The sequence below is a fragment of the Oculina patagonica genome, chromosome 2 (genome assembly GCF_052425735.1).
Source record: "Oculina patagonica isolate OP01 chromosome 2, crgOcupat, whole genome shotgun sequence".
In the NCBI taxonomy this organism is placed as follows: Eukaryota; Metazoa; Cnidaria; class Anthozoa; order Scleractinia; family Oculinidae; genus Oculina; species Oculina patagonica.
In genome coordinates, this window is record NC_135759.1 from 81 (window position 1) to 24,709 (window position 24,629).

Genomic DNA, 24,629 nt, shown 5'->3' on the forward strand with positions numbered 1-24,629 from the left:
TTTCACCCTTTTTCTTACTTTTAATAAAATGATTGCAGGGAATTAAGTCACATGTAAGGTGAGGTAAGATAATTTATTTCACGTCAAATACACGGCGAGTGGTTTCTCAATCTCCCAAGCCAGATTTAAGTGTCTGACAAGCTAGATAATAAAAATAAATGAATTCATATTAAAAAGAATTAAAAACTACATCTTAAAAATACCATATATATATATATTTTTTTAAAACACGTGTTAAAAATACAATATTAAAAACGATTAAAGGTACAAAATGTCTGTAATTGTTTATTTCCCTTTCGCAGATGACACAACAGATGGTCAAACCAAGGTATGTTTTAAACTGACTGTGTCAGTTTTTCGCGATATTTCCACAATTTATATTTCTTGCAGGGCAACGTCGTTTCGTGTTTTATTGTCGTTTGGAGAAACATTTATTCCCCAGTCTCCTCCGTCACTCATCCCCATTCCCCCTTCACGCCGTGTTTGCTTTACTTCATAATGTTACTTTATGTGGAAAATTGATGCCGGCCGACCATTTCGCTGTTATATTTGTAGGCCAATGCAATGGTTTTCCTACCTACAATATGTATATCCTCATTTTGTTTCGTTGTTTATAACCTTAACTTTGTATTCTTGTGTAGAATGAAGACTCGACGATAGACGGTGAAGGTCAAGATTCCGAAGACCAAACAGGAGTAAGATACAGTCCAGCTTCAATCAATCAATCAATCAATCAATCAATCAATCAAACTTTATTTATAGAGGGTTACACGTAATAGTTTTACAACTAATAAATTTGTGGCCCTCTCTAATGTACTAAAAAAATTAAGAATCTACTATAAACAACAGGACAACTCGGATTAATATTAATCGGATTAATATTAATCCTAATGATTATTATAATCCAGTAAAAGATTATTACAATCCAGTAATAGATTATTATAATCCAGTAATAGATTATTATAATCTATTACTGAGGTTTGAGCCGTGCCTTAATCCATTAGGATTAATATTAATCTTATGTAAGATTAATATTAATCGGATTAATATTAATCTTAATAATAAATCTCAACTACTCAATCCTAGTCCAAAGCTTCCGAACTGAACCATAGTGGCATAAACAAAACGCAAAATAGTCAACAGACTTGCGCGTGAAAGATTTCAAATCTATATTTGAATCATGTGGTGCCAACGCAACGCAACGAACAAGGAAGGGAAAAAATCCTAAACATCGAGCTAAAAAGACAGAGCGCTCGATCAAAATAATGCAAGAAGCATAGCCTTTACAACACAGAGTGTCTCTTTGAAACCAACTTTTATCTTTTTCATAGTAAACCTGAAGCAGTCTGTGGCGAAGCCGGACCAAGATAATCCGTGATAAGACAATACATCTTGCAACAGTATTCATTAAAATGCCGGGCCCGGCGTCAATAAAATGCAAGTAGTTTACATTTTCACGGAACATTTCATATCTTGTCCTTCCAGGGCGAACATTTTGAGAGCCTCTCGACACTCCCTTGGCCACAATCTTACGGCTCTATTCAATACATAATGCCTCCAAATAAAAACAGTACCCTCAGAAAGAAGTCAGAAGCAAATAAGGTCGAAAGACCAAACTTGACATAGAACGGCAAAGGTACCAATTTCACGAACGTAGGAGTCGTGTAGGCCCGTCACCTTTATTAACAATTGACGGATGTGATTAGTGACTTATGTTCTGTCAGTCCTGTGTTGTAAGTCTGCAGTGTGTTTGTCATATACATATCTGTCAGATAGTCAAATAGACATAGCTGTTATCCGAACATTCAAGGAATTTTATCGGGATTATAATAGAGATTAATATTAATCTGGATTATAATATTAATAATAATCTAATCCTTCCAATTTTTTGCCGTGCCTTAATCTATTACTAGATTATAATAATATATTACTGGATTATAATAATCTATTACTGGATTATAATAATATATTACTGGATTATAATAATCCTATTATAATCTATTATTATTATAATCCGCAGATTAATATTAATCCGAGTTGTCCTGAAACAATAATCTAATTTAAAATTTAGTTAAAACCTAATTTAAAATCGAAATGTAAGTTAAAAATTTAAAAACTAATCTACAGTATTGATCCAAAGGTAATTATTACTAAATAACACAATCTAAAAGTTATTATCTAAAAAAGGAGTAAAAATATTATTCTTGAGCTGACTTAATTTAAAATATTTATACAAAGCATTCCTAAGGAAAAAGCTTGTTTATCTATTCCAAGTTTAGCGAACAGAGTTTGAAATCTGGAAAACAATGTGTGGACACGTTTTTTCTGAATGGCTTTCCAGACCTGAAAAAAAGCGTGTTACTTTTGATATGTATTTTATCAATTGCAAAAACACATTATAAAAGTACCGAAAATGAGGTTAACTTTAGGAAAAATGTTAAATTTTGTCCAAGCTCTTACAAGTTTGGTTTGTTAACAGCTTGCCTGATTCCCCGTTGCTGGCATATGATTTTACTTTTAAAAAAATAAGCCTGAAAAAGTGAAAAAAAAATAAAAAAACAACGCGTCAAAACATTTACAAATCCTGTCTCACGTACCCATATTTTGTTTATAGTGATTCAGTCGCTTTGTTTACATCTTCTTTGGTGAACGTCTTTGACGTCAGTGAGACGATCAAGTGCTCGGCTCTCATAACCCGCCTGCTTGAATTTATCATAAAAATGTAAAGAAATTTTGGTAATTTTAAATAACGTTTTTAGGAGTTTCAAGACACGTCTGAGTACGTCCGCCAAGAGTTGAAATCACTTGAAGAACAACAAGAAGCTTTGGACAAAGTCGGAGAAAAACTTGAAGTTGAGCTGCGCCTGGCAATGGGGTGTAAAGGTAAACTCTCGAACATCAACAAATTCTGCTTACAATACATTTTGGCGTTATTTGCACCTCACGGTCAGTCGGTTAAGCAGTGTAAAAGCCCTTATAACAAAGAAATTAACCAAAATTATATCGTCTGGCAACAGTCGTGACGTATTTCGTTCATGAAAACCTACAGTGGAAACCTGTAAATCAAACTGTACTAAAGTACCACGAAAAGTTAGTCTACTGATGGCACGTTAAGTTAAGAACTTTTCTTTGGATTGCAAGAGAAACTGGCCGTTATATGGGAAGTGATTAACAGAGGTTGGAATGCAGTCATCTTATTGAGTTTTCAATGTAACACAGGTTGTGAAGAAGAACAAGAGAAACTGATGCAGGACTGGTTTTTACTTGTAAACAAGAAAAACGAACTGGTTAGAAGGCAGGGTGAACTGAATTTACTGTAAGTATCCCTTATAATTTAATTCCTTCTGTTTCTAGCTCTCTTAGTTGGGACAGTATACTCAGGCTGTTTGACTGCGGGCGAAAAATGCGAGACACAAAATGGCCGCGTAAAAGCTGAAGGCATGGTGGGCAACATGCCGTGTTTCGCGCCTCGCCTCCAGTTTCTGCGCGGCTTTTTTTAAATCTCGCCTTTATTATACCCCCCTTAACAATCCTTGGGTGAAAAACACGGAGTTGGCGTTGTCAAGCAGGCTCTCAGCTGACAGTATTTTCTTTTCAATAAGCCGATTGGCGAGTTCACTGCTGACTTAGCAGTTGGTGATTTAGGAGGCGCGGTGGCCAAATGGTTACTGCGCTGGACTCCGGATCGAACAGTCCCGGTTCGAGCCCTGGCCGGGGTCACTGTGTTGTGTCCTTTGGCAAGACTCTTTACTCTCACGGTGCCTCTCTCCATCCAGAGTATAAATGGGTACTGGCAAATTGTTGGGTCAACCTGACAGAATGCTCGGGAGTTATAAACTAGCATCTCATCCAGGGGGGAGTAGCAATACCATAAAATGGAGTCAAGCGCCAAGAACTTTGAACCAACTGGGCTAAAAAGGATTTACTTATAAAGTAAAATAAAATAAATAAATGGGAATTTGCAGTGGCACTTCCACAGGGTGGCTCTTCGTTCACGGTTTCTGATCAAATTGGATCTTTTTTGTCTTACCACAGTAAAAACGAAGAGGAATTAGAAAGAAATTACGATATGCTTCAACGAGAGTTACGAGCCCTTATGGAAATGGAAGGTGGGTGTCACTGTTAGAAAATCTGTGATTTTCAGATAATCGGTTTACGTATGACAAACTAACCGTAAACTGAAGCAAATCTATAAAATGCATTATACAAGATAATGATTAGTACCAACGTTTTCGTAATCCATGATTTGACTACAATCCAGTATCACAATACTCACGTTCCTAGGTATTGTCGTGCTAAAAATGTTTTACTTTCATTTTGGAGAATTCTGAAATTCGAATGAGAAAACAAAAACGTAAAGTATTCTGAGAGTTAATACTCAAACTCATTTCAAATAACTCATCTAGTTAAAACAAAGGACGGTGGTTTGGATATACCGTAAAATTCCAGTTTTAAGCCCTGGGCTTATACAACTTCGTAAGGGGTTTTGGGTGGGTTATAAGCGGAGTTGTAAGCGGAATAAAAAAACATTTCGAAACGAGCCACGGGAGTGTTGACCGAAATACGTTTTTAAGTTAAAAACGCATAATAAAGCAACATTTAGCCCTGTTTAGGGACGGACCATTATTTTCTTGGAGGGGGGGGGGGGGATGAAATATTTTCCTCTGCAAACTTTTTTATTTAGTTTATGCACCTCTGCAAACATTTTTTTTTAGTTTATGCACCTCTGCAAACATTTTTTTTCGAAATTCTTACTATTTTCTGTTATACATATCGTGTTTGCAAACAATTTATTTTGTCTTTCCAGGCCCTGCAAACAATTTTTTTCAATATTTTTCTCTCCCCCCCCCCCCCCCCTCCAGAAAAATAATGGTCCGTCCCGTAGTGCTGTCATTCGGCAGAGGGTGGCTTATATCCGGGGGGGGGGCGTATTTTTTGTTTCCAGGTAGATGGGCCTATAACCGGGGGGGGGGCTTATAAGCGGGGGGAATTTCACGGTATGTGGTTATAAATTAGCATAGATTTTAGTTTGAGTCTGACGCGTCTGAACATTCTCGGAAACGGAACTGAAGTGAAGTATAAGCAAAACACACACACAAATTATCTCGCAAAATTAAAATTTGTTACGACAACCCGGCTCAAAATTTATACAAAAAGAAATTTTTCTCCTTAATTTGCATCATGACTCCCGCCGTTTGATCAAATCGTGCATTCTTATAAACTACGTCCCTGAAGTTGGTACAAAAATGTAAAGAGAAGTTAGCAATTCATCGTGTATTGAAAAACAGATGTCTGATGCTAATTTGTTAAAGGATTAAAGTGATAATAGCCTAAACAAGACAATGGCAGTGCGTTTGAGATCTTTACCTTGTTAGCTGAATAGTTGACAGTTATTTTATTGTAGGTTTGAGTGGATAAATTGAGAGAAAAATTATCAAAGATTTTTTTACAGCGTTAGCATATTACTTAATTTGATATTTGGTTATAATAAATAGTTCATTAATAAAATACAAAAGTCGATTATGTGCGAAGCATTGGAGTATTTTGAAGCACCGCTCCCTCCAATATTTGCTACAACCTGGTTGGCAAACATTGCACATGCATCAGTTGAAAATTCTTTGTCCTGTTAATATCCTGAGCGTATTGTGTGCAACATCATTACTCCCCCAAATTGCATTCACAATCGATTCAATGGATGTTTTGAAGGATTTCCTAAATTGTCCAGTTGAGCATTAGAAACATCTGCTTAACGGCAGCTTTCTTCAAAATGAACTGATTTCCTTGCGCAAAACCAACACATTGTAGGTCAAAGCGTCGTTCGTTTCCTGATAATCTACTGCGACTTTTAGCACTGTACTCAGAGACGCTTTAATTCGACTCCGTCTCTCCGCTAAAGAAGATCAGCGTTTCTTGAACTAGCGACGAAAATATGGCTTCATTACCAACAAACAGCACTGAAGGTAACAATTGGTACGCGATACTAATCCAGTCCAGCCTTTATGTTCTTCTCGCCTTAGTGGCCATTATTGGAAATGGTTTGGTGATCTTCTTGTTTACTCGTCACAAAACACTTCGTAACTTGCCAAATTACTTGATTGTCGATTTGTCCATTGTCGATTTGCTTAACAGCGTCGTCAACACTCCACTCTCCATTTGTTACGTTGTGTTGAACGACCCTGTTTATCGAGGTAAGACATTTGCGTGGAGTGTGTCGTTCTTACACTCCTTGTTTGGTCTTCTTTCTCTGACAACCATGGCCTTGCAAATGATTGACAGATATTTGGCGGTGTGCTGGCCGGTCTTCTACATGGCGAACAAGTCGAAAACAAAACTTCTCGTAATTATTCTTATCAAGTGGGCATTCAATATTTCACTAACTGGACTCGTTTATTTTCCACTTTACAAAATAGATCTTGGCAGTGCCCCAGTCATTACCTACAGAAGATTTTATTCTCGAGACCCATCTACATTTTTCATGCGGATCGTTGTTTTTGTCTGCGTTATTTCTATCGTCGTCTTTGCAGTCTTGGCTTTAAGAAGACTTCGACAACCTGCACAAGTTTTACCAGCAGCTGCCCAAAATGCAAACTCTCCAATGGCGAGAATCCGACGAAAGGCCTTATACACAATCCTTATTGTGACTTTTATGTGCGTTGCGTCTTATCTGCCGACGATAATACGAAGTATCGTTGGATTCGGATTTGAAAACGACGGAAAACAAACACATTTGGCGGTTTTTGCTGTGATGATTTGCCTTGCAATCCCAAGCGCGCTCAATCCTTTCGTCTATCTAAACCGAGTCAGCGACTTTGCGTTAAAAGTAAAGGAACTAAAAGCCAGTTTGTGTGGTCACAGGCAAGAAGAAAATCAACACTCTCTTGAACAAACCGAGCAAAGAGGTATCCTCGGCGAGGATCACATAGCCGATGATGATCAGATCAAAATAATAAAGCGCTCTATCGACATGACATTTGCAGGGTCGGTCTCCTTGCCCGACATTTCGAATACACAACGAACAACGAAGAACAGAAGAAATAGAGATTACTCCATGGAAAATGCGCGCGTACGATTTTTATTCACGAGTTGAGTAGTATCAGAAAACGAACGAGTGAGCGTAGCGAACGAGTGAGTTTTCTGATACAACTCTACGAGTGAATAAAAATCGTACAAAGCATTTTCCATGGTGTAATTTGTTTATTTTATAGATACTGAGGTTTTTGAAAAGCAAATTAAATCGCTCGACGTTTTATCAGTTACGCGCGTGTTTAGGAAACCCATTCATCTGCCATAAACTAAAATAGCTTAAACATGTTTGTCTTTCAAAATCATATCTTTAATGAAGTAGCACAAGAAATGAGACGTCAGTTTATACTCTCACAACTTTTACAGAAACACCTTTTGATAGAAAACCTGACTGAGACTTGTACAAAACTTGCAAGTTCCAGTTCAATGTTTTAACAGAACAAAACAGCGCTAAACGCTAAATAACTCAACGCGAACTCGAGCGAACTTTGACCAAATTTAAAATAAATCAAGAAAACAGGCTGCCAAAACGAAGGACAAACCTGCAGTGTCTTAGTCATCATCTGAATCAAAACTCGCTACAATCCCTCGGAGTGAAGATGGCCCGTATTCTTGTCCTTCCTTTGTGCGAATTTACTCAAAGGTTTATTCAACTCGGCAGGAGGAATTTTGGTTATCTCGCTTCGTGTTTCTCTTTTTGTTTGAAGAAACGTTGTGACAACAAGGCCGTCTTGTTTCGTTTTCTTTATAGTGTTTTGGTTTTCCTGTTCTGCAATATAAACGACTCAGTGGGGCCGTTAAAGACACAAACGAACCTTGAACGTGTCTCCGCCATGTCGCCGGTGTTTACGACGAGAATCAAAATGGCGATACGGTGTTGTTCACAAGTGAGTTTTCGTCGTTCGCGATTGTGATTGGACGAACGACGTTTTTTCACTAGTGAGTTTTCATCGTTCGCCTTTCCTATTGGCTAATGCATTTTACGTATCATTTGTACGCAATCGTTTTTTCGTGAGAAAATCTCAGTATCTATGATATAAATAGTGTTTAAAAACTGCCCTCGTGGAAATCTGAATGAACAACAGTTGCGAAAAAAAGGCATTGTTGTACTCGAATTTTCAAGCTTGAAGTTGAAGCACACTGAACCTGTCAATAATTCAGAAGAGTTTTTTACAAACCAGTTTGTATTCATTTTTTTTTTTTCAGTTTAACTTGAATTCACCTTATACTTGAAGGTGGTTTGTAAAGTTATGTGAAGGTAATAAATGGTGAAATGGTCTATATGGTCGTATTTGGTTTGCCTTTGAGTGCAGAGAGTTTATTTAATTTTGATAAAGAATAACCAAGCGTTAGTTTTTGAAACTTCGTTGGTTTGGATATGTGTTATATTAGCATGGATTTGAGTTTGAGTTTGGAGCGTTTGAGCTTTTCGGAAAGGCAGAACTAAAGTGAAGTATTTATTCGCATAACCCACACACAATTTACCTCGGGAGATTAAACAATGTGCCTGAAACTTTATGTAAAGAGAAGATAGTTTTTTTTTTTGTTTTCTTATGTGTTTTCCTTAATTTGCATCATGTCTTCCGTCGTTCGATCAAAATATGTATTCTCATAAGCAACGTCCGTGAAGTTGATAAAGAAATGTAAAGGGAAGAAAGCAATTTATCGTGGATTGAAAATTTGCTGTCTTATAGAGAAACGTTAAGGGATTAATGGCATCAACAATACATCAAAATAGGCAGTGCTTAGTTAAATTACTGACAATTATTTTATTGTTGGTTTGATGGATGAAGTGGCAGAGAAGAAGTTGTAAAAGTTTTTTTAACAGCGTTACGTAATAAGTTTATTACTTAGTTTGATATCTGGTTAAATAGTTCGCTAGTAAAACAAGAAATTCGCTTAAATGCAAGTATTGAGAAAGTTCACAGCACAAACTGGCTGACAAACATTGCATCTTTCAGTTGAAAATTCTTTGTCCTGTTAATATCCTGAACGTATTGTGTGCAACACAATTGAGCATCAACAGCATCTGCTTAACGGCAGTTTTCCTCCAAATGAACTAATTTCCTTGCGCAAAACCAACACATTGTAGCTAAAAGCGTCTAAACACATGTACTGATCGTTGGTTTCCTGATCATCTACTGCCACTTTGAGCATTGTACTCAGAGACGCTTTAATTCGACTTTGTCTCTCCGCTGAAGAAGATCAGCGTTTCTTGAATCAGCGACGAAATTATGGCTTCATTACCAACAAACAGCAGTCACTACACAGACACCACTGAAGGTAACAATTGGTACGCGATACTTATTCAGTCCAGCCTTTATGCTCTTCTCGTGTTAGTGGCCATTATTGGAAATGGTTTGGTGATCTTCTTCTTTACTCGTCACAAAACGCTTCGTAACTTGCCAAATTACTTGATTGTCGATTTATCCATTGTCGATTTGCTTAACAGCGTCGTCAACACTCCACTCTCCATTTGTTACGTTGTGTTGAACGACCCTGTTTATCGAGGTAAGACATTTGCGTGGACCGTGTCGTTCTTACACTCCTTGTTTGGTCTTCTTTCTCTGACAACCATGGCCTTGCAAATGATTGACAGATATTTGGCGGTGTGCTGGCCTGTCTTCTACATGGCGAACAAGTCGAAAACAAAACTTCTCGTAATTATTCTTATCAAGTGGGCATTCAATATTTCACTAACTGGACTCGTTTATTTTCCACTTTACAAAATAGATCTTGGCAGTGCCCCAGTCGTTGCCTATAGAGATTTTTATTCTCGAACCCTATTTACATTTTTCATACGGATCGTTGTTTTTGTCTGCATTATTTCTATCATCGTTTTTGCAGTCTTGGCTTTAAAAAGACTTCGACAACCTGCACAAGTATTACCAGCAGCTGCCCAAAATGCAAACTCTCCAATGGCGAGAATCCGACGAAAGGCCTTATACACAATCCTTATTGTGACTTTTATGTGCGTGGCGTCTTATCTGCCGATGATAATACGAAGTGTCGTTGGATTCGGATTTGAAAACTACGGGAAACAAGTACATTTTGCAGTTTTTGCTGTAATGATTTGCCTTGCTATCCCAAGCGCACTCAATCCTTTCGTCTATCTAAACCGAGTCGGCGACTTTGCGTTAAAAGTAAAGGAACTAAAAGTCAGTTTGTTTGGTCACAGGCAAGAAGAAAATCAACACTCTCTTGAACAAACCGAGCAAAGATATACCCTCGGCGAGGACCACATAGCCGATGATGGTCAGATTAAAATAATAAGTCACTTTTCCGGCCTGATATCCGTAGGGTCGGTCTCCTTGCCCGATATTTCGAGTCCACAACGAACAACGAAGAACAGAAGAAATAGTGTTTAAAAACTGCTATCGTGGACACCAGAATTAACAACGGTTATGAAAAAGGCATTTCTGTAGTCGAATTTTCAAGCTTAAAACAGAAATCGATAAAACCTTAACCTGTCAATAATTAAGAAAAATGTATCGCGAACCGGTTTGTGCATATCTTTTTTCGTTTAACTTGAATTCGCCATGTGCTCGAAGGTAGTTTGTGAAGTTAACTGTAGGTAATAAATGATGAAATGCTCTTATTTGGTTTGCATTTGACTGCAGAGACTTAACCTGTTTGTCATAAAAAATAATCGAGTTTTTTTTTTTTCAAACTTCGTCCGAAAAATATGAAGTAATTTCCGTTGGATTTCCATTTGGATTTTTTGTTAAAAAGTTAAATACCCCTGGTTGAATTTAAATCCAGATAAATATGTGATCACAAAACTTAAATTCAACTGCTTTTTTTCGACCTTTTCCCTTTTAAGATTAAAATTAAAAATCAAAACGGTATACACGACTAGTCGCTTGTCGTTTCCATTAAGCCCTGCCTCCAAAGAAAAGAAAAGAAACGGAAAAGGAAAAAAAAAAACACCAGAAAATATAAAGCAAGAGCAAACGGTGATTATTAGATTTATAGAGTGTGTGTCAAGCTTCCCTCAATTAATTTGCCTATATTTGATATTAAATCTGTTCCTTTCCTGTAAAGTATTCAGTTTTTTAAAGCTTATTTCGAAGTCTAAAATGATCAGCTTACGTTAAAATTGACACAGGTGACGGTAAAATGGCAATACTTTCAATTAATTGTCTCGTACAACAACTCATCAAAATGGTTTTGTTCTTCTTGTCACACGAAGGAACACTCAACTGCTGGCTTATTCCCCATGACACTCTATATAAAAAAAATTGAACTCGACAGAAAAGAACTTAGCTGTCATTTTCACTGCTTCACTTGACTTTAATGTTCAAACTTTGCCCGAAAAAAACAAGTTGCATTGGGTTTCCGTCAATCATCAATAAATCGAAACCCTCCAATCACAGCCCACCACTTGACAATCGAACACCTTGCAAGGCGTTGGTGAGTTGTGATTGGTGAATTTTGTCGACCTGCATCTCCCTTATTGAACGTTTTACTGGACATTAATAAATTCACTTATTTTCCAAAATTATCAGACAGGCAAAGAAATTAACTGTGGTATGGCGAGTCTGCCAGGCTTCCTTGTATTAAGCAGCTGTTTCTATATTTCACAATGAATGGGTTCCTTTTCTTCAAATGAAAATGCAGCTGAATTTTTTTTAGGTGTGCCATAAATTATTAGCTTATGAATTTGTCGTTAGAATGTTCGGTAATCGATCTCTCTCAATGAATCGGGTTCGATAGAGTTCGGTGACAAAATGTAATTTTACATGATGGAACGAATACATGTAAAATGTTCGATCGATTTCGCTATCAAATGAACGCAATCAATCTCCTTTTTATTTCATGAAATAACGAAAACTGTCAACAGAAGCATTTAAACCCACAAAAGCGTTCAATTGAATGGTGTAGAAACTACAAAAGATCAGTTCATGGATTTATTTCGCTATTCATGAATGAGAAATCCAGTGCTCGACGTATAAAATACGTTTATCGTTTGTCAAAGTTCGCGCGAATTTTTACAGACAAATGCATGGAAAACTTAAAAAAAAAAAACTACCTTATAGTTAATCGTCTCTGGTGCTCATTGAACTTTCACTTTGATTGGCCTCGTTTTAGTTAAAATCGATTGACTATGCCATGCACCGCTATAATGAAATTTATGGATATTTAAACACCTTTTTTTCTTGCGCACAGGACTGCCTTTTGCCTATTCTATTTTTTTTCCTTCAAAAATCATCGAGCGAGAGGCAAAAAGCGTTCGCGAACGGGAATAGCCCGTGAAAACTGGGGACGAGGCGGGAAGACGGCGGGAAACAAGTATTGCGTCCTGCATCCAGTTTCCCGCGCGGTCATTTTCTCGCTTCTTGATCCCAGGAATAAGGATAGTTAGTACTCGCAGTTCTGGTGCAGGCTCTAGAGCAATAACAAAATGCGTTAAGTTATTGCTAAGTCCTTGAGAATGACACATTTATATGGAACTGTTGCTTTTGTTCCCACTTTTCAGAATGGCAAAAGACGGAAGAACAGAGAGTAAGGGAAGCGGAGTTGATCGAGCAGCTTGTGTCAGTGGTGAACAAGAGAGACCAGCTGGTGCAGTTTGAGGACTCGCAACTTCAACAGTAAGCCACTGAATGGTATCTGAGTAGTTAGAGCAGTTTTCGATTAAGTGTCGTAAAATTAAAAGCAAAGTAATTACTCTGGCCCATCACAAAGGACATAGACAATCCAGTGAACCAATCAAAATGCGAAGCAAATACATTTTACCGGCACGAAACCCGGGAAAACGTGCGCGAGCGAGAGACGATTGGTTTTGTTTTTTGTTTTTATTGGCTGAGAAAGTGGCGCGTGATTTTTTAATCAATCACTGTGCGTAGTAATGCAAAACTAACCAAACGCAAATTGCTTTCGCCACTCAAGCGAAAACCGCTCTAGGACATTGAACATAAACGGAAATGATTTGCTTTGCTCACTGGCTGAATTTGTAATAAGATACTTTCTCTTGACTTAATTCAATTCCAAACCAACTCACCACGCAGTTTCTTTGCACGTTACAGTTCCTTTATTTCATGTTTTTACAGAGTCTAGAATTCTTGAAAATTTAAGGAAGCCTGCAAACTAGTTTTCCAGACCAGGAAAAAATTTGGGAAAAAAATAAAGTCTGGTAAAAAAAAATTAATGGGAAAAAGAATGGAATTTTTTTCTCATGACGAGCCCAAACAACCGCTGCGAGCCTGCGTAGAAGACTAGATTTCTATTTGTCGTTAAGGAGGTGTTTAACTGTACTGCGAACGTTGTTTCACGCAAGTTTTACACTATAGTAAGACTAATTTATCACGATTCAGAAATGTTTTGTTTTATTTTTTAGGGCTGAAAAGGATGCGCTTCATGTACAAAAAGTGATCGATAACGCGAGGATACCAAAGGACAGGAGTGAATGTGTTCTTCAGTAGAATTGAATTATTTCATTTTATTCCCTTTCGACCCGGTTTACGTAATTTAGGAGAGGCCTCCTCTGGGGGTACGGGAAGGGCAGACGTGTCTGTTCGCGTGCTTATTTCTTCCTTCTCTGAAGCGACTTCAGAGATTAGGCACCAAGCCTCCCGCACCGATGACGTTGTTCTACATGACCTGTGTGGTATTTCGGATTGTTTGTTACTTGCGCGGGAAAATTCAACACCTAACGACCAGATCGGAGTACGAGTACGAAATCGAGTACGAGTACGACTTTCGAATTTCAATCCAGTTACGTTTCCAGAGACCTTAATCCACCCTGTTGCTAACCAGTTGAAAAGGGGAGACTTTCGGTACGGGATATGTGTGAAATGTGATAATCGAAAGCACAAGCACTAGGTTTGAAAAGTCGTGTACTTGTACTCAAACTCGTACTCTTACTCTAATCTAAAGGTCCCTAATAAATCGTAGAAGGCAGACGGAACTCGAATCGGAATCATAGAGGCTTCTACAGCGGCGGGATAAAGGGTCGCGCAAACCGGGAGGTATGGTCATCAAGGCTACTAGAAATCGCATGACGGCTGCTGTTTCTATCGCTGAGTAAAAGCTGTTTGCCAGTCGTTAGCATGTGGCTGTCACGTTAAAATTTGGTTGGCAGAGACAAGTTGTGAAGCTTTTGCCCTCTTTACTTGAATGAATTTCCCTGTTAAACAGCGAAGTAAAGCATTGCCTTCAACGTTAAATACAAGTGAGAGTTATGTTATTTTTATAGCACGAATATATAAAGAGCCGTTTGATCTCTCTTTTTGTAAATAAACCTCCTTCGAGGTTTATTTACAAAAAAGTAAAACCTTCCTTTACTAAGACCTCAGTGGTATGGAAACCCTTTTGAAGGTTTGGTAGAACACAAAAACAGTTTCAACTTACAATTTTAGAAAAGCAACTAATTGAAAAATGTGAAGCTGGTAGAGGACATCTTTATTTACGACAAAAAAGGGGATCAATGTGCCCTTTATTAGTGGGAATTTTCACGAAGTTTGCAAAATGACTTTAACTAACAGTGGTTGATAATTTATTTTCGATCAGTCCAGTTACATGTTATTACCATGTAACTTAAGTGAAAGTAAGAAATGTTTAATAAGGCAATGCAGAGAGAAAACAGACATTTCTCATAAGTCGTTGAGGATGAAGCAAAAAAAGTTAATATCTCTCTTATTTCGCTTGGAGACCTTCGCAGCCTTTACTTCGGTCGTCACAATTTTCTCCAGTGAGGAGTAGCGTTGCGTGACGGAAAGCGTTACAGGACAACCAAAGTGGACTCTGCGAAGGAGGCAAGCCATCTATTAATCCTTACTTGTTCAATGTTTTTTTTTTGTTACATGAATTTCTTAATGTCGTCTGCTGTCAACCGGTTGGGTTTTGTTCGATGGTAGTTGTGCTACGTTAAATAAGAATAACAGTAACGATGTCGAATCAGATTCGATAGTAAAAAGGACATTTTGAATATAATTGCTCTTTTGAACAGTTATTTGAAGAAGTCGCTCATTGCTTGTAAGAATTGTAAGGGTTATTCAATTAAAAATGAAAAAGTCAAATAAAAGAAAAGTTCTCGGTTGTAGTTGTGCAAGAAGTTATTGAACATACAATCTCTCTTGTTATGGAATCTTACACTCTAGTGTTCAATAGAAACCAAAAGCCTATATTCAAAACACATGAAAGGCAGGTACCATCGCCTACTATACGAAAATCAAAAGGAGCAGTTCTCTTTATGGTCCGCTTTTTTGTAGTCAGTGAGGGGTCTTTTGCGTCCCCATGTCTGCGAAGAGGACTTTTCTTAACACATCCTAGGGTCGAAAATTGCTACCCGGGCACTCCTTGTCGATGCTAATTTTCCAAGATAATGAAGTTTTGATGAAGAAATGAATAAAAGGAAGGGAATCATTCCGGGGGTACTCCCCAATGAATGCTATCTAGGTATTTTTACAATTATTTTCAGTTTATCAATCAATGAAACACGTGAACCTGAAGTTATTGACATGACCCCCTTTAAACAAGACACCCCGTCAATCTATGTATGTCCACCCAGCGTCTGCATGATTTATGCCACGCATTCTGATCTATTAACACGATAACGGGATAAAACCTAGCCTCAAACGCAAACGTTATTTGGCTCGTCACGCAATCTTGGAAAGGAAGGATTGCGTGACGAGCCAAAAGAACGACTGCGTAGGAGGCCATCATGGGATAAAACCGTTTCAGTTATGGCGGAGCACCTCCATTTTCAATCTACCCGTAGATTTGATTTTCATCTACACCGCTTGATCATCACTTCTTTATTTGGTTGTGGTTGTTCCCGCAGGGAGAAGTAAATTTGGTCAAATTGCCTGAACTGCAAGGAGGTTAGTGTTTTCTTCATTAAAGTAGTAGTCGCTGCGGGCGAAGTGCCAGATCATGTATGTCCTCCAAAAAAAAAACAGGATATTAGTAAAGGCAATGCAAATTTTAAAGCACACCGACATCAATAGAGCTTAGAGTAATATAGCGCAAAGAGTTTCCTCGTTTTAGAGGACTTTGATATATATGGGAATAGTGAGAACAGCTGCCGTTGAATAGATCATCGAAATGAACTCAGCAGATTTATTTAAAGTGGGGGGGGGGGGGGGGGGACAGGGATCTACAGGACAGTTGTTGTACCTTTTCAGGGTTGAAATCCATGTCGGTACCGTTTTAGTTTTCTAAGTCTAAAACAACAACCGTTTGTGTTATCCGGGTAACATCTATGGTATTAAGCCTCCAAAGAAATATTTATCAGAACAATACCTGCCGGTTCCTGTCGATCACTGTTATACGAGAAGTGTCCCCCGTGTGTGTTTGGATCTGTTTATATAAAAGATCGAGCCAAGATTGGATTGCAATTTAGAAGTTTTCCCAAAACTGCAATCCAGAAGTCTTAATAGGTCATTGGCCATTTCGCGAGAAGTCAAGCTTCAACAAGGAAATATTGTTTAATGTACAGGATGATATACGACCTTGCCACGATTTTACGTCAGTAGTCATCAGAAATTACGCGGGATTCCTTGCATGCATTGTAACGACTGGTCACGACTTTCATCTATTTAAGATGGCCTAGTAAAACGACTTCGACTAACCGAGTTTCGATAATCCCATCGTTGTAAACGGACCACGCAACACGATTTTAATGTTTTCGTACATCTAAGTTTTCCGCCATAAGTAAAAAATCCATGGAATTCTAGAGATTTAATCCCCAGAATTAAAACATTTTAGAGTTTTCTGGAACACGAAGGTCCTAGCCTCCTACGCAGACGTTCTTTTGACTCGTCACGCAATCTTTCTCCTCAAACAACTGCGAAGGTACGATAGTTGATGTCGGCTTTTAAGCGCGCTTCCGAAAGGATTTTTCCCACCTCTTTAGGCGATCCAATCCTTTTTCAGTTTAAAATACCTTTAATGTCTTCCTGAAGTATAAAGTAGGGTGATATACGAACGCCAAAAGTTAAAACCTGACCTTTCAGAAAAACGCATTAAGACATTTTTGACATTCTCTGGTCCGGTCGGTATGAGCTAAATTAGATCCAAACTACTTCAAAACGTCATTTGCAACACGAAAACGTACCTTGCTTGCCATTGTGATCACTCTGACTCGATAGCATCTATCTTTTGATTTAAAACCACGAAAGTGTCGTATGACTTTATAAGGCAAAAGGTAGATCATTTTGGTTAAATGCTGTTGCAACCTCAAAATAATGCGCTTTACAACACTTTCAATGATAACGGGGGGGGGGCCGAGGGGGGGCGGGGGGGGGGGGGGGGGCCCGGGGGCGGGGGGGAGTGGGACTTACGAGAGTTTTCAAATTTCCTCTATACAGAAAGAAAGCCATGTTGAATTCAGTGAAACTTGGTGATGCGACGAAAATTGGCTTAGTAGTTGCGGAATTCCTCCTTGCTACTCACCGTTGTTCCAAAGCCATTGACTTATACAAAGAATGTCTTTTCACTGCAAGCCTCGACACTGCAAATGACGAACAGTCCTCGTCCAACTCTCTGGATAACAAATATGATGTATATCATACAGGGCACAGACTTGCCATTTCTCTTTTGGGTTTTGGCCTTGTTAATGAAGCAATAGAAGTGGTACAAAAAACTCTAGAAACAAGCAAAAAGAGGGAAGACCATTTAGGGCAAGCAATTTGTCACACTATTGCGGGGAAACTTTACCGAAGTATCGGACGGCTCGAGGAATCAATAAACAATCTCAAACAAGGAAAGGATTTGATGAAGGCAGCGGACAACGACGTTGGTTTGGCGGTGTCTCTTAATGACCTCGGTGATGCGTATGTACGTCTAGGACAATACCAGATTTCAAATCAGTGTTATGAAGAGGCCCTTAAATTGTATGGGAGTAGCGGTTGTAAACTGGGACAAGCAGCATCTCTAATTGGCATGGGTACAGTTAGTCGGGATCTCGGAAATTACGGCAAGGCTTTGGAGCATTTTGAGAAAAGTCTGAAAATAAATGAAGAGCTTCAAAACCAAGAAGGTATTGGAAAATCGCACAGCTCTCTTGCAAGTGTATATCTTGCTGATGAGAAATATCATAAGTCCATCAAGTATTCTAACAATGGTCTTCAAATATTTAAGTCGATTGGAGATATACAAGGACAAAGGTCATGCTATGCAAACTTCGGTGGAGCGTACAGTGGACTGGGCGAATATGACAGATCCATCGAGTATTATAATAAAGCACTCCGGATAGCTCGTTTATTAGGGGACAGCCCTGCAGAAGCACGTTCTTGCCATAGTCTTGGAAAAGTTTACTATTTCCTCAGCAGTTATGAGAAATCTCTCGCATATTCTGAGGAATCGCTGAAAATCTGTCAAAGAATCGGGATGCGTCGCGACGAGGGAATATCCTATGGTAATCTTGGTGGTGTGCATTGCGCTCTAGGGCGATACGAGAAATCGATCGATTGTTTTGAAAAAATCCTGGAAATCAGCGTGGAACTTAAAGACAGACAAGGACAGGAAACAGCTTACTGCAACCTTGGTACTATGTACAAATACCTCGGTAAATATAACGAATCGCTGAAGTATCTCCAGAAAGGTTTTGCCATTTGTGAAGAAACTTGTAACGGACAAGGAAAGGGGACATACATGAACAATTTTGGAAAAGTATACTATGAGCTTGGACAATTCGATAAAGCGATTGAGCACTTCGAGTATGGTCTCGAAATCAGCAAGAATTCTGAAGACAAAAGACAAGAAGGCATATGTTACAACAGTCTTGGTAAAGTTTACTATGACAAGCTCCAACTTAATAAATCAATGGAGTATTATATGAAAAGTCTGAAAATATGCCAGTGTATCGGAGATAGGATGGGAGAAGGGATATCCTACAGCTACCTTGGAAATGTGTATTGTGCCAAAGGACAGTTTGACGAGTCGATCGAGAGTCACAAGAAAGCTCTTGCAATAAGTCAAGACATTTCGGACAAACAAGGCGAAGGAGCGTGTTATGTCAACCTTGGAAGTGTGTGCTACGTTCTTGGACAGTTTCAGACATCATTGAGTTACCAAAATAAAGGACTTGAAATTTTTAAGGAACTAAAACTTCCAGAGTTTAAATGTACTGCAATGTTTAACGTTGGGTTTTGCCACGCCACGCTGCACCATTTCAGGGAGGCAACGACCTTCCTATCAGGTTGCATTAGTCTCCACGAGAGCTTTCGTGAATCACTTGAAGATGAACTCAAACTTTCACTAGACGACAAGACTAGTTCCAAGTCTTTTTACAAGGAATTAATCAGGCTTCTGATATTCCAGGGAAATCAAAGCACCTATGCTTTGCTGATTGCTGAACAAGGACGAGCTCGCGCACTAGTCGACTTGATTTCAAATCAATATGCGATCAAAACCGCAACTAACACGAACATACAACTTAATTGGAGTGACATAAAAAGCCTTTGTCTTGCACAGGGAAGTCACTTCCTATTCATGACCACGCTTGGTTTGCATCTCTGTTGCTGGTTTGTGGACAAAAGAGCACAAGTTCGATTCTGGCAAGCTCCTCATAACATGTGCACTACCCAGAAAAGGATCGCATGCAATAATGACCCAATGCACCTTGAAGACCGATCGTTGTCAGCGCTCTACAAAAGTGTCCCATGCCCAGAAAAGACCGGGAGTGAAAGCTCCAGAAGTTTCTGCTTTCAGCAGGTTGGGAATTTAAGAACAGAAGAAAGAGAAGAATCACAATTAATTCCACCAAACCTGTACCAAAATGTTATTTCTCCTGTTTCTGGTCTCATTGAAGACTCTGAGATAATCATCATTCCTGAAGGAGAACTATTCCTGATACCGTTTGCAGCAGTACAAGATGACACTGGAAAGTACCTGTCAGAAACAGTGAAGATCCGTCTCATTCCCTCTCTAACAACGCTCAAGCTCATCCAAGACTCACCAGCGGACTATCATTGCCAGACTGGAGCATTGATTGTAGGAGATCCAAAGGTTGGTCCTGTGGAATTCAAGGGAAATATCGTGGTGTTACCTCCATTACCCAAAGCCAGAGAAGAGGCAAAGATGGTAGCAAGGCTGCTAGAAGTATCATGTCTTGTTGGAAAGCAAGCTTCAAAGGAAGAAGTCCTGCACAGGATTCAAAAGGTCAGTTTGGTGCACATTGCTGCTCATGGCAATGCCGAGCGAGGAGAAATAGCTCTTGCTCCCAATAGTTCTGTCATTGGCATTCCCCAAAAAGACGACTTCATGCTGACAATGAAAGACATAGCTGAAGTTGGTATCAGAGCCAAGCTGGTGGTACTTAGCTGTTGCCACAGTGCTAGTGGGAAGATCCTGACTGCTGAAGGAGTTGTTGGAATCGCTCGCGCCTTCCTGGGATCTGGTGCTCGTTCAGTTCTGATGGCTTTGTGGGCTATTAATGACGAGGCTACCAAAACGTTTATGGAGATCTTCTACAAATGTCTGATCCATGAGAAAATGAGTGCTAGTGAAGCTCTTCACCAGTCCATGAAGAAAATGAGAGAGTCCCCAGATTATGAAGATGTGAAGTACTGGGCACCATTTGTTTTGCTTGGAGATGACATAAGACTTGATCTTAATGATGAGGTAATTTCGTAATATTTTCACCTTCTCTTTCTAAGGATAAGTCAAGGAAAATCTTTATGATTCACAAAAGCACTTGTCAAATTAACAGTATTAAGCAAACAAGACATATTTAACCCTCTTTAACATACCATGCTGTTTCCGCGAAAGTCAACCTTAATTTCCCATGACACCTTTTATGTTTAAGTTTTGACTCGGAAATTTCAAAGCATCAGTCGCATTTCACGATTACTACAATCAAGCCACAGAACCAGGTTACGCTTGTTCAGGAACCAGAGACTGAAAGAGAGTCCCTTACATATTTATTTTCCATACAGTCAGCAGTATGTTAAAGTACTTTAATAAAAATGTTTTGACCATATGTTATTGGCGATGTCTCGAAGTACTCTCAGACCTTCTTGGCAACTGTTTATCTAGGCTCACTCACAGGATACACTATCAAAATTCTATAATGACGCTGGAACTTTCTGAAATACACACGATTTTAATTTTAATAGTGATGTCTCTCGTACAGGTTTTGTTACCAATAGCATTTGGGACTGTAAAATTGCATATATTACTCTCTTTGCTGGGACGCGATCTAACTTTAGGTGTAACCTTAGTTTCCTTATTTGTTTTCTCTCTGCAGACTTGAACACTGTTTGAGGTGCCTCGCCAAACATGCCTACAGAAACGATGTGAGACTGTCACGGTGCAGTTTAACATATTGGGATATATTTCTTCTGGAAACCTTTGTTTATCGTCTAGCTTATCAGATGTTGTATAAATTATTGTTTCTCAAGTTCGAAGCAAGTTATATGAAATCTTAGACATTACATTAATTTCCTGTAAATGAACATGATATATATGGACAATTTGTGCCGGAGAGGTGTACATATGTCCTCAATTGCAATTTTTTACTTTTTCTCTAAATTATCAGACACAATTATAGTGTATAAAATGCTTGTTAGCGCCGTGATTTAATGCATAGCTAGGAAGCATGTTTTGAGAGGTTGATGTACTTAAATGTCTACTTTATTTTTGTTGTATTATTTTTAATTCGTTTTTTCCATTATTAATTCTTGAGTATTTTTACAAGTCCTTATAAATTGAACAGATCACTTCTGGCGAGTAACTGACTTCAAAGACAAAACTGCGAACTTCAGCGGTCGTTTTATGGCAACATATGGACATCATTGAGTTTTTTTAATAACGTTACATAAATATAGAGAATAGTGATATTGCTTTGTTCCTTGTTTATTTTTGCTTGTGGATCAGAAGTTCCTTCAAGCACTTGAAGGACAACGCTAATTTCTCGTAGACAGTAGTTCAAAGTGCTCACTCACGATCAACTAAGAGTTTCACTCCCTACCAAGAAATTCCATTTTAACAAGATTGTTTTGATTTTTATTAGCTGCATAGTGCATCTTTGCAGATCATTTATTCTGTACTATGCTTTTGTAAATTTTACCGCTGGATCGTAAGAACCTTTCGCCAACCTCATATGAGGGCCTAGAGAGTGTAGGGGCTACGTAGACCATGTAACTGCACACAGTAAACATTCTACTGAAACGGGACAAATTGTTAGCCCTCAACAGCCCCCACCAATAACCCTGAGCTTACTCTATCGTGTGAAGCCAAGCAAAATGCGCATGTTTTGCGGACAACGGCGTCTTTAAATTTTTAGCCTCCTTCGCAGACGTTCTTTTGACTCGCCACGGAATCTTGGGGAGGAAAGATTGCATTACAAACAAAAAAAAAGCTTTTAAAAGAACCCTTAGCAGCACCGAAATATATCGAAGCAGTGTTTTCATCACTTCTAAGTTTAATTTTATTCTTTTAATTTTTCTTGTATGTATCAGTGAAATGTAATACACGTAATACATATCCATAGTCGTTTATAAAATGTGTTGGGACTGAACATTGGCATGTTTTGTACACATTGCATGCCTATCTCTTGTCACGTGATAGCAGTTTTGTAAGCGACCTCGTGGTTGTCGCCATGTCGAGTAACTTGTGAAATAAATGGATGGTTTGTGGCAATTTACAGTCCTCAATTTGGTTATGTAGGAAGTTTAAAGTGACAAAAGGGAATTTGATATTTCGATCTTGAGGATTGTTCGTTTGAAATTCGTGACGGACAACATTTAGCGTATAAAGAAAATCCAAGGTACAATGTCACGCAAAAACGAAAACAAGTCACGTGAAAAACAACCCTTGCGCTTGCGTAGCTTGCGAACGCAGACGCACTTGGGGTTCCCCGGCCGGAAACACGTCTGCGTAATTGCAGGCTAGCGCTCGCAAAGCTGTCCATTTTGGAAATGGCTTTGCTTTGTAAGCCGTTATACCAATATGTTCTGTAACCGATTTGGATCCTTTGTCGTTCTAAAGTAACTGCGGGACAATCTTACAGCTTCTCCGAACTGCTGCCGTAGAAAGCTGAAGGTGAGAACAGCATGTTGTCCATTATCTGTTCCTTCTGGTCCTACAAGTTTATTTTTTACCGTCGATAATCATGCCAGTTAACTCAGTGCCACAATCAATTAACTTCAGTGCCACAATCGTAAAGTGTTATTTCACATTTGAATGCATTACACATATTTCCACTCTCTCAAGCTCTCGTTTTAATATTTGTCTGTGTTCTGTGCAATTGATTTGTCTCAGTACGCAAATCTCGCTATCAAATTTAAGTTGCTTTCGAAAAGTAGAATTCAACCGTCAATCTTTTATTAATATTGAGTCAAACCTGCTCTAATTAGAGAAAGAAAGACGTCGACATTATCAGACGTTGAAACAGCGCCAGTTGTGATATTTAAGGTTGTACGAGGCGCGCCAACCCAAATTGAAGTAGTTTCTGCAGTTAATGCTGGCTGTTTTGATGTTCGTTTGAGAGCAAGCTACTCCAAAGGGTCTCCTATAAGTCGAAATTCTCATATTATATTATATTATAAGTGAACAGCGACATTGGCGCTTTTTAATTAGACATGATTTACTGGTATTGTTATGTTCAAGAAAAAACGAGGTAAATCAGTCAGGCTAGGGACAAGTAAACTGGGTTTCTGTCAGGATTTAGAGTAGGAAGTATTGAGACGAAATCGCAATCAGTGTTTTCCCACGCCTATTAATATATTCTTTTTCACTGCGAACATTTGATAGTTTATAAATTTAATGCTCCAGTAATTTGAAATTGCAGACTTAACTTGAAACAAACACAACATTTGGTACCTTGAACTACATTATTCCATTTGCGTGTTTTCCTTTCAATGCACAGCTATTAAAGCATTGGCTGCGGTCACATCTACGACGTAACTAAAGTTTAACTATAGCTAGTCTCAAGTTAGGAGACGTCATACCTAACTATAGTTAGTGCTTTCTGTCGTCTTTGCAGTCACACCAATGCAGTTAACTATAGTTAGTTCTGATTAGGTTGTGAATAATTTGGTATTTAAATTAGTTCATGACAGCCCTTGTGGTTTATTTGTGTCCAGGTGTTCCTCTATTTTTTCTATTTTTGCACGGCATTTCGGCGTTGAAGAAAATAAAATGAAGTAGGGATGCTAGAAACCGAAGAATTCAAGCTTTATTTTTGCTAACATTGATGATATGTAATTTCTTGGCATGTTGTTTTTCTTGTTTTCCTTCCCTTGACGCTTTGTTTTGCATATTTATGTTCATCTCGCACGTGCGAAAAGAATTGTCGCATTCTGATTGGCTTTTCGTTTGTAAACTTAAGACTAACCCATGAACCTTGCTTGGGTATAACTATAGTTAGTGTATATTGTTTTGGATCAGCGAGGCGTAAATTTTCTAACTATAGTTAGGGCGAACAGAGAAGCAGTCACATTATCGAAATAGCTAACTGTAGTTAACGCCGTCCTAACTATAGTTAGCAGTCTAGATGTGACCGCAGCCATTGTCAGACATCGCAATCCTTCAAAACAACCAAGTCGATCGAGAAAGCGGAATTGCCTGAGGGGTAATTCAGTCCAGTGATCAAACCAATAGAAAGCTAAACTGGGTGCTTAAGTTTGATCTCGAACTGCTAGTCAAAGCAATTTTAA

The 24,629-nt window shown here is 38.6% G+C and overlaps 3 protein-coding genes across 3 annotated transcripts; all 3 read left to right on the forward strand.

The window, feature by feature from the left end:
* The first annotated feature begins 262 nt into the window (after window positions 1-262).
* On the forward strand, window positions 263-15,063 carry LOC144642433 (EH domain-binding protein 1-like). The gene is made up of 7 exons (XM_078501382.1): window positions 263-328; window positions 642-695; window positions 2,760-2,883; window positions 3,220-3,316; window positions 4,036-4,109; window positions 12,503-12,617; window positions 13,364-15,063. The coding sequence occupies exons 1-7, from the start codon at window positions 272-274 to the stop codon at window positions 13,446-13,448; spliced, it is 606 nt and encodes a 201-aa protein (XP_078357508.1). The 5' UTR covers window positions 263-271; the 3' UTR covers window positions 13,449-15,063.
* Window positions 15,064-15,531: 468 nt separating this feature from the next.
* LOC144640352 (uncharacterized) lies at window positions 15,532-18,185 on the forward strand. The gene is made up of 3 exons (XM_078499523.1): window positions 15,532-15,848; window positions 17,337-18,007; window positions 18,109-18,185. The coding sequence occupies exons 2-3, from the start codon at window positions 17,347-17,349 to the stop codon at window positions 18,183-18,185; spliced, it is 738 nt and encodes a 245-aa protein (XP_078355649.1). The 5' UTR covers window positions 15,532-15,848; window positions 17,337-17,346.
* On the forward strand, window positions 18,153-22,430 carry LOC144641663 (uncharacterized). Its single transcript, XM_078500697.1, has 2 exons — window positions 18,153-20,592; window positions 21,218-22,430. The coding sequence occupies exons 1-2, from the start codon at window positions 18,358-18,360 to the stop codon at window positions 21,221-21,223; spliced, it is 2,241 nt and encodes a 746-aa protein (XP_078356823.1). The 5' UTR covers window positions 18,153-18,357; the 3' UTR covers window positions 21,224-22,430.
* Window positions 22,431-24,629: the final 2,199 nt, after the last annotated feature.